Raw genomic sequence first — 9,964 nt, forward strand, 5'->3', positions numbered from 1 at the left:
AAGAAGATGTGAGGAGAATCCCTAGAAGGGAGTGAGGTGTGGTAGAAGGTGGCAATAAAGGGGAAAAAGTTAGTGAGGAGCACATTTAAAAGTATCATACATTGATACTTTAAAAAAAAGTGAAAGCTGACAGGTCAATGGCAGTTCAAGTTAAAATGTCATTCCATGAGCTTTTGAAAGAGATATTGTATTTAGTTCCCTCATTACAAGTCAATTTGCCCACTGCAAGTAATTTATTGTCTCCACGTTGGTAATTCCAGAACTCATTTAAATCATCGTTCATGAAAGCTGCTGAAGTGTTGCGAATCTCTCAAATTAACATAGTAAGTGCATTAATTTTGCAAATAACAGGGGGACTAGAAGATCCTTTTAACACATCAAAAATCAATTGCTTTTACTGGAATTACTTTCTGAAATGCTTCCATATTTTCTATGGGACTTGGCATGTTACAAGTTTTATTTTTGTAATATTTTTGCAATGTTTTTGTAACATTGCATGTTACAAATATTATCCTGATCACAGAGACAATGTAGATTAAAATGCATAAAGTCTTAGTTTAGATGAAATTATTCCCCTTTTACTTGAACATAAATGGTGACAATATGAAGGGCTAGCGAATGCTTTCTGTTGTCAACAGAAAGATTTTCATGACCTTTTCAATGCAATCACAGAACAATAGTGCACTACTCTCTTCTTGTAAAGACAGAATTTAGGGCTTTTTCAGTATGTCCTAATACAGTTTTCTGCAAACTTATGGTTACTCACTGATGCAAACAGGATTCCCCAAAGAGGTAAGCTCTGTACTAATGCATCTCAGAACGTTTCTCTTCCAGGATCCATTACAGCCTGGCAAAGTGTGAGTTCTGCAGTTTTAATGGAGTTCATTAATATGTCTGTTCAGAAACAGAGCAAGCCTCATTCTTGAGCCAGGATCTGAAATAGCTTGTACATATCTGGAGAAGAGCTTTTTTATTCATGGGGGATTGGGACCATTTGTGCATGAACAAAGCTGTGTTAACTACAAGCACAAATTCAGCTATCTGTTGCATATGTGCAAATTTTAAGGTGTGAATGTGACAGAAGTCTGTGGCACAGCCAACAAAAATGGCTCATATAATTCTTTTCTATTGTCAGGAATGAAGCCATTTGGTTTGAAATTAAATAAGACAATAGGAAAAATGTCAGGCTGTATGTTATAGGTAACCAAAGTAGAGTATATAACACTAGTGGGTTTTTAATAATGCTTCTCCTATTTCTTATGATGATTTCTGCCTAATGACTTTAGACATATGTTCTTAACCAGTTGGGAAAGGGTGACCCTGGCATTTGATCTAATTACCAATTATTAACCAAAAAATTAAAGCCATCCCTGCAAAATGACAGATTTTTTCTTGCCTGAATAAGGCATGGCTGGAATGAAAATTAATGATGTAGATCTTTTATTGTGAACCCCTCTAAATCTTGACTGCAATAGATGTTAGCAAAGTTGATAGTAATATTGTCTTTACAATGGTCTGGTGAACGATTAATTCACCAACATATGGTCTGGAGAGTACATGAACCACAGAAATTATTTCCACTAGTCACATATGCTAATCAAGTATCTGAATATTAAAGCAGTGTATGCTTAAGAATATGGGTGTTTGAGACTGAACTCTTGTAATGATTTGATGTTGCTGATTTAGTTTCCATATGTTAAGTGACTTTTTAAAATGTTAAAATTATTTTGCCTTATATATCTAAATCTCTTTGAAGACATGGATGATAAAGAGAATTCCTCTTTCCAGTGCAAGCAGGTATGTCTGTGAATAGTAATGCATTGCTGCAGTAGTCTGGGCTATACTATTGAAACAAACACCTTCAGGAAGCTGTATTAACAACCAAATTCTTCTGTTCTTGCTACAACTTGCCTCTGCTAGGTGCATGTTTGCTTGGTTTCTGAGTTCTTCTAAAACTGTCATAATAACATTAAAATAATCTTAAAAAAACAATTAATGCATTAATTTTACATTATTTCAGAAATGATGAGCACAACTGTTGGAATTAATCAGTATGTCTGTGCAAGTTAATAGAAAACTGTCTGATCTAAGTGACAGATTTGACTGTAAATAACACAACCCTTGTAAGCATTTCTTCCATTAACTTGCTAGTTGACCTTTGATGAACACCTGCACTTTCATTTGTAGCCACCATTACCTGTTCTTAAAATTTAGGAAGGGATTGTTTTTTTCCCTGCATTGGTACATTCTCTTAAGTGATGAGACCCTGATCAAATCGACATTTCTAAATATTAACAAGACTTACATACTGAAAATTAGTAAGTGAACCAGTTCCAGGGACTCGTGTACATCCAGTTTGTAATTTTGTGTGGTGCAATGGCTATTCTATTTTAGTATGAACATGGGAATATAAGCAAAGCAATACAAATCCTTCCTAGCTTAATTGACAGCTGAATCTGAAACCTTTGTAACAGAATGATAGCTAGGATCACAGCTTAAACGAGACTTTCATAATGAGTCAGTATTTCATTTGACAAGACTGAGGCATTCAGAGACCTGTCTAGTAAACTTGTTACATAGCAAAACATACGAAGATTTTTATAAAGGTTACTTTAGGTTTATTTATATTCTAAGTGTCATTTTACAGAGACATTATTAGAAACCTGCATATTGTGTCTAAAAATGGAGCATAACAGAGTTACTTCCAATCAAGAATTGATGCAAAGTGATATCTTTACAGACCATTGTCTGAAGACTGCAAATTGAAATCTGAGTTTTGTGGGAACTAAATATATATATACCCCTCCCTTTTAATAGCAACCCCATTTTAAAACTTTTGAAGATTTAATTTTTGCTAATAGTATCAAAAGCAAATGCAAGGTAACCATGTAGGAAAAAAAGCTGCAGTAGGTTGTTATGACAACTGGAAGTTTCTTTGTGTAGAGCTCTGGAAGATATGCTCATTTTTGGGTCAAAGCAGACAATATTCAACAGTTCTAGTACTAAAGAAGTGTGCAAAGCTTTTATATATCTAAAAATATGCATGTTGATATACTAATGATAAGATATTCAGCAAATTATTTACATTAAAAATAATCAAATCTAAGGGTTTTTGACATTCCAAGATTCATAAGAAAATGTTAGGTTATTAATTAAAAAAGAAAAAGAAAAGAGTGTAAATCTGATTTTAAACAGAATTTTGGGTTTTATTTTAACTCCAATTAAGGCTATTTCCAGAGCATTTTGTTGCCAGTGAGTAGACTCCAACATTTTGGATCAAAAATTACAGTTCATCCAAAATTACAGTTAATCAAATATTACAGTGCAGTTCATGTTGCAGCAAAGGGTGAGTTTTTTCCATTACAGTGGAGTTCATTTCTTCTAAGTCACTTTGTTGTTAGATCTCAGCCAGCCTTTAAACTGCTCAGAAACACTGCCTAAGCACTAGAGCCAAGCACACTGGAGTTGGTAGGAAGTGCAATTCATTTCAAAGTTCTCAGTTTACCAAAGTTGTGTAAGTCCTTCAAGCATAGTCCACTCTCCAAATAGCTATATCCAAGTGTTCCAGTGCCCATTCTTGCTCAAATACCCTCTTCCCTCCTGCGTTTAATGAAAGTTTTATCAAATCTACCATATACTTAATGCAGTTCAGTGCAGTTCATTTTGGAGCATTTAATTTGACCTTTCTGCTTTACAATTAAATTCATCCCTTTAAATATTACAGGTGTTCCTCTCTGACTGAATTGCCTTTGGAAGTTCTCTCTCACTCTCTCCTTCTCTCTCTCCCTCTTCTTCTTCCTTTTCTTTCTTTTCTTTTTTCTTTTCTTTTCTTTTCTTTTCTTTTCTTTTCTTTTCTTTTCTTTTCTTTTCTTTTCTTTTCGTTTCGTTTCGTTTCGTTTCGTTTCGTTTCGTTTCGTTTCTTTTCTTTTCGTTTCTTTTCTCTTTTCTTTTCTTTTCTTTTCTTTTCTTTTCTTTTCTTTTCTTTTCTTTTCTTTTCTTTTCTTTTCTTTTCTTTTCTTTTCTTTTCTCTTTTCTTTTCTTTTCTTTTCTTTTCTTTTCTTTTCTTTTCTTTTCTTTTCTTTTCTTTTCTTTTCTTTTCTTTTCTTCTCTTCTCTTCTCTTCTCTTCTCTTTTCTTCTCTTTTCTTCTCTTTTCTTCTCTTTTCTTCTCTTTTCTCTCTTCTCTTCTCTTCTCTTCTCTTCTCTTCTCTTCTCTTCTCTTCTCTTCTCTTCTCTTCTCTTCTCTTCTCTTCTCTTCTCTTCTCTTCTCTTCTCTTCTCTTCTCTTCTCTTCTCTTCTCTTCTCTTCTCTTCAAGAAATTTTAATATTTTCTAAATAATGCTTTGCTTTTAATACAAGAGTGCCTAGCCCAATTTCTTCAGCAAGACAGTGTTACCTTAAAACCTTCTGAGCATTGCTTCATTTTGTCGTTCTCCAGAAAATATATTGTATTTCCAAATTAGTGGGAATAATGTCTATTTCTAAGGTGCTAGCTGTCACACAGCAAAGTATCCATTTCCCTAAACATTATCTTTACCATTTTTTTTTTCTTTTTAGAGCAGATTATTTGTATTGGACAGGTGCCATAGCAAGCATTGCCTCGAGTCATTTTACCTCACTTGGTTCTCCTTGAAAGCCTTGCACAGTCCTAAGGAAAATTCCAGTAGATGTTTAAGCTATCTGTGTAAGATCCAGGCATATTCAGGACCAGTAAAATGAGAGCTTGGTTTGGTTTCTTTATTTTGTGTGACTGTTAATTGCAATTAGTTAAAAATCTCTCTATATTTTTTTCCTTTCTCTATTGATTGTTGATAGGTCTATATCTTGTAATGACAAATAATTGTGCCAGTGCTGCCAGCATTATATCAGTCTGGATTCTTTAAAAAAATGGTAGGTTTTAGTGGAATGAAAAGAACTTGAAATGGTACTGTGGTGAGTTTCAGACCAGAGACATTTGAGACATTCGTGCAAGAATCTACGTTGTGGATGGTCTTTGCACTCAACCTCTAATCTAAATCCAAAGATTTAAAGGATTGAAAATCCTCTAAATTCCCATTAATCCCATCAGGCTAAGAAAAACATTTATCTGTCTTGCAAATACAGAGTGACCAAAGACAATGCAACAAACGGTGGTGCCATCTTCCTTGCATGCAGTCACAAGTCTGATCTATTTAATTGATAGCTGCATGCTAGACAAAGCTGCGTTAAGCTTGTAAAAAGTGTTGAATGTTAGAGGAAAGGGAGATGTTTTTTAGCATAGCTCATGCACCACCCTGAAAATGGAGTCACTGTGCTCTGACAAATGCTACAGCTGCAGTACAACTAGAGCCAGCCAGCCGCTTCACATGCAACCTCTATTTATAGTTTAAAAATGAATTACAGATTAAGGGAGAGAAAAAATATAAACTGAACATGTTTTAATAAACCAATTATAAAATTATTTTTGGGGAGCAGTACAGGAAAATAAAAGAGACTTTCCATTCCACACAGGCCCTTATTACTATAGCCAGTGTCACACTATCAGAGCACCTTCCATTAGTGTATCATTAGCATCAGTTGTAAGCTGTTGGCTTTTGTATGATTTGCATTAGAAAAGTACACTGTGGACATGTTGTGTATATATTTAAAGCTCCTCAAAGAAATGTACCAGGGACTTGTAGTGTTAGATGATAAGACATTTGGTTGCCCTTAATTCCCAAGGGACTTTTTCCCTTTCAGCCTCCCATGAAGACAAATTTTACTCTTGCTGAGAAGAGTCAGAGAAGTGAAGCTGTAGACTGTGATCTTTTTTCAAGGGTTTTAAGTGATCTTTTATTTATCCACAGTTCAGACAATGGACTACCTTGAAGAGAGGAATACAAAATGATAAGGAGGCTGATCTACGGAGAACAGATTTGTGGTCTAGTGAGGCTGAGCTTTAGATCATATACATGATAGCATTTTCTCCATGTTGGCATTTAGCACTAAAAGCTTGTTGTCTCACCTGCCTGAGAGATTGTTGTCCTCAGCCAAGAGAGATGGAGCTACTTGAAAACAATAGCATATGTGAATAACAGTTTCTTTATCAGATTAGTGCTTAGTGACCAACCGCGGCTGCATACCTTGACTGTCAATGAGTCCTCAAAATGCTTTCTGTCCTCTGGCAACATCCTCTTTTTCTTGCTCAGCTTCTGCTTTAGCCAGCTGCTCCATGAGCTCTTCTTCACACTCTGTGCCTTCTCTGTAGCCGTGCTGTAGGATGGGTAGAGCTGTATGTCATCTGTATTACACTAGTATTTGACTCTGTCTTAGTGTCTCCAGTTCACTTTGTAGTCGTTTGGTGAAAACAGCCAGCAAAATAATTGATCCTTCTGAGAATACAGATGAGGAGTCTTAGTTGCTTCCACTACTGCTTTAATGTATGTGTTTTCAGGAAAGTGTCAAATTCTTAATTCTGTCCTTCTTTGAGGTGGGATAACAGTATCATGTAGTTTTCCAAATTTGATATACCCTTTTTCTCTCTCCCTTTTTCTCTCTTACTCTTTCCCAGCCCAATATTGTTATTGTTATTATGATGATTATTATTATTACTGTTTAGCAAAAGAGAAAGAAAAGATGTAAGACAATTTAAAAGAGTAGAGAGGAAAACTGAATGGAAGAATGGAATAAGTTTCTCATGGAAAATCAGTCTTAGAATAAAAAATGTGTTTCTGTTTTTGGTAGGTGGACTGAAAATATTTCCCACCCACTGAATTCTGCTTTATTTTGAAATTAATGATATTGTTGATACCATTTTATCTTCTTTCACTTAAATCCAATCCTAGCTTGATGCTAGGTGATTTAACACTTGAGCCATACTCTGCAAGGCCTTAGTGTCTCTGAAGCCAGGTAAGATCACCACCTTACTAGTGAATTCAGGCTACCCAAAGTCCACTCTAGTGATGCTTCCAGGAGTTACTGTAGAGATCTTTCAGTACAGCAGCATTTTTCTCATAAGTTTTATGTCATCTGTAGTTCTACTTATCAAATGTTAAATATAGAGGAAATTTTAACTGGGAGGACTGGGAGGAAAACTGTTGTCAAATTCATAAACCACAAGGGAATAAGATGTTCCTATGATATTCTACTTCTCTCTCCCTCTCTGTTTCCTGTCCAATGAGTTTATTTGAATTAGAAAATCCTGTGACAGACTGAATTGTTCAAGAGCACATTGAAAAACTCAATTCTTTGTACTGAATCAAATTTCTGGAGGCTTTGACTTTCATAAAAACAATTGACCTGTAACAGGTTTGTGAAATTTCATTAGGATCATTCTCTTAGAGAATTAGGCAATCACAAAGGATAAGGCAGAAATGAGCCTTTTCTTCTAAGCAATGCCATCTCCTTGATCATGAAGTCACCATTTCTCCTTGGAGGTCTTGCAAATGCAACCCTCTTCCCCCTCCTCACTCTCCTAGTCTGTCTCAGAAATAGTTACTGACGGTTGCTTCCTCTTTTGGCTGGCTACTAATAGCTGTGGAAAGGATCAAAGCTCATTAGTGGAATTACTTCCCACCAATGTCTCTTTTTTTCTTGTGGGGGAGGAAGGTACCATGTTTTAGTACTTGCTCACCATGTTATAACCATCCTGTGTTTTCCTGAAATTTTGCAATAACTTTGGGAAGGGTTGTGGGATTTCAGTCTAGACTTTCCCTTTATTGGCCTCTAATTTATTAGTCTGTTCAGAACTGCCCCTTGGAGACAGTGTTGCTTGCAAAGGAAATATATATTGTTGTTCACCATAACAAACACTAATTTTGTTATCTCTACTTTTGTTCTTTATCTCTCTGTATGCATAATCTGCCAAAGACTTTCTATTTCTATTATACAGTAAATAAGGAAATGGTTGTTCCAGTTCCATGCTTCAATATGTCCTGGAAAAGTTTGCTTAAAAAAGCTTGCCTGCATACAAATGAGTTGGCATGGCAGTGTGCTTTAAAATGTGTTGTTATGAATAATTTGAAAATAACTGGGAGGAACAAATGGTAATTTCTTGACTTCTGCTGTCATAGGATGTTGGGAGATGGATAACTTGAATGGAAGTATTTAGGTAGCTTTCTGTGGAAGTTAATTAAGCAATTTGATTTTATATCACCTATTTTTCCCTACAATAAAAAATTGTGGTAAATAATATTATTTGGAGGTATAAGGCATACTTATGATAAAAGCTTCCAAGATACTAACATCAGAGCTGTAATGTCTCAGATACAGCTACTTTTGCAGAGTGCTGCACACCTGTGTGTTTTTAATCAGAGTTGTATGTCATGGGAACTGGTGCTAAGCATCTAGGAGTAAATGGGAAAAAATTATTGTATGCATGTGGGTGTGTATGTGTTTGCACATCAGCTGTAAAGGGAGGCTCATTGATTGCCTGTTCCTAACTCCTTTGTGCTGCAACAGTTGCAATTCAAACACCAAGCAAAAGATTATTTTTTCCCTTCAACTCCCATAGCCCCACCCCATTTCACTAGATTAAAGAGACATGTTTATCAGAGCTGTTTAAATACTCTTGCAGAAAGCATGCAACAGTATGTGCTGTTTGTTTTGGCAAATGACATGCATTTGTGTTTCTCATGCAAACAGTTATTTTGTCTGTACTCTGTTGAGTTTAACAATGATTGACTAATACTTTGCATAATTAAAAAAAGTCATCCATTACAAATATTTTCCTTCAGGATTTAATACAAGCTTGAAGTAGTTTTAGTGTGTACATATTAGCTTTATTATTTATAATAATACCACTATATGATTTTTTCCTCTCTTTTAGATAGAAATGATTTTGCTAATTTCATACTTAATGACCAGTAGCATATTCAGGATACATATTCCAGTCCTGATGAAATCAAATTCTATGATGTGGACTATGCAAATAAAAGATACATAACTCACTTTTAAAAACCTTAGCATGATAGTCAATTATAAATTATTCCATTAGATTTTTAGCACTGCAGCCACTGCAGCTTTGAGAAGCTTCATCCATATAATTTGATGTCTTATAGCTTAATGTATTAAATATTTCCTTTTTGATGTCAGTAATGTCTGCCAAATGAAACAACAGAGCATGTTAATTCATGTTTAAAGCAGGCACTCAATTGTCATATTGCAGCACTACTAATTTCGTGCTGAAGACTCCTTTACTACCTGTTATACATTTTAAATGGAAAACAAAACACAACACAACAAAAGCCAACAGACATGCTGTTAAGAGAAAGCAGTACTTACTTGAGAAGGATTCTGCAAGCTCTGTTCTGCTAGTCCAGAGTCTGAAATGATGGAGACAGATTTAGAAGTAGCTTATTAGGTGCATGCTGTTTCAACAGTTACAGCTTTTTTTTTTTTTTTTTTTTTTTCTTTTTAACCGAAAGACAGGATCGTTTTCTTTTAATGAAATCAGCAGAGAATGATATGCTGTCTGTGTTGCTATGAGAGCATAAACTTGAACAGCAAAGTCAAGCAATTGGTGAACAACTTATCAAGGGTCATTCACTATCAACTTGCCAGTGTTTTTTCTGTGTAGTCACAAACTTTAACAGCATCAAAGATGGTCATGGTATGTCACAAATGTAGGAAATTACTAGCTAGTCATGTACAGCTGAGATCGAAAGTGATTGACTCAGTATTGTTTGTGAATGTAAGTAGATAACTGGGTAAAGCCAAATCTTTCAGTTGAAACACCCACTGAATTCCCCAAAAGGTGGTAAGGCTCTGATTAAGATCACAGTACAGAATCAGCTGCTTTCCTTGGCTTTGGTGGTTGTATGTGATTTCTAGAGCTCCAGTCCTGTGAAAGGAGTGTAGGTACTGCCCCAAAGGGATCACACAAATATGAAGAAAAAAAAAAAAAGTGTTGTATTTCCCCTTTGATATTCTTGGAAAAAAAAATAAATTAAAACATCACCTTAATTTTGAATGTACAAAAACCATTGCAATTATGAAGGCATGGTATTA

At 35.2% G+C, this 9,964-nt stretch overlaps 1 protein-coding gene across 4 annotated transcripts in view; it reads right to left on the bottom strand.

The window, feature by feature from the left end:
* Positions 1–9,288, bottom strand: part of BEGAIN (brain enriched guanylate kinase associated) — a gene marked incomplete at its 5' end in the record, with an annotated part of 164,064 nt that extends 154,776 nt beyond the window's left edge. Inside the window, 2 exons of one of the 4 annotated variants that reach the window (XM_084520128.1) lie at positions 6,100–6,229; positions 9,239–9,288. In XM_084520128.1, the coding sequence (XP_084376254.1) occupies positions 6,100–6,147 (48 nt within the window). Of the gene's footprint in view, positions 1–6,099; positions 6,252–9,238 lie in introns of those variants that run through there. The other 3 variants (XM_084520132.1, XM_084520133.1, XM_084520129.1) reach the window with 3 other exon arrangements.
* Positions 9,289–9,964: the final 676 nt, after the last annotated feature.

This window comes from Aythya ferina, assembly GCF_964211825.1.
Source record: "Aythya ferina genome assembly, chromosome: 5".
Lineage (NCBI taxonomy): Eukaryota > Metazoa > Chordata > Aves > Anseriformes > Anatidae > Aythya > Aythya ferina.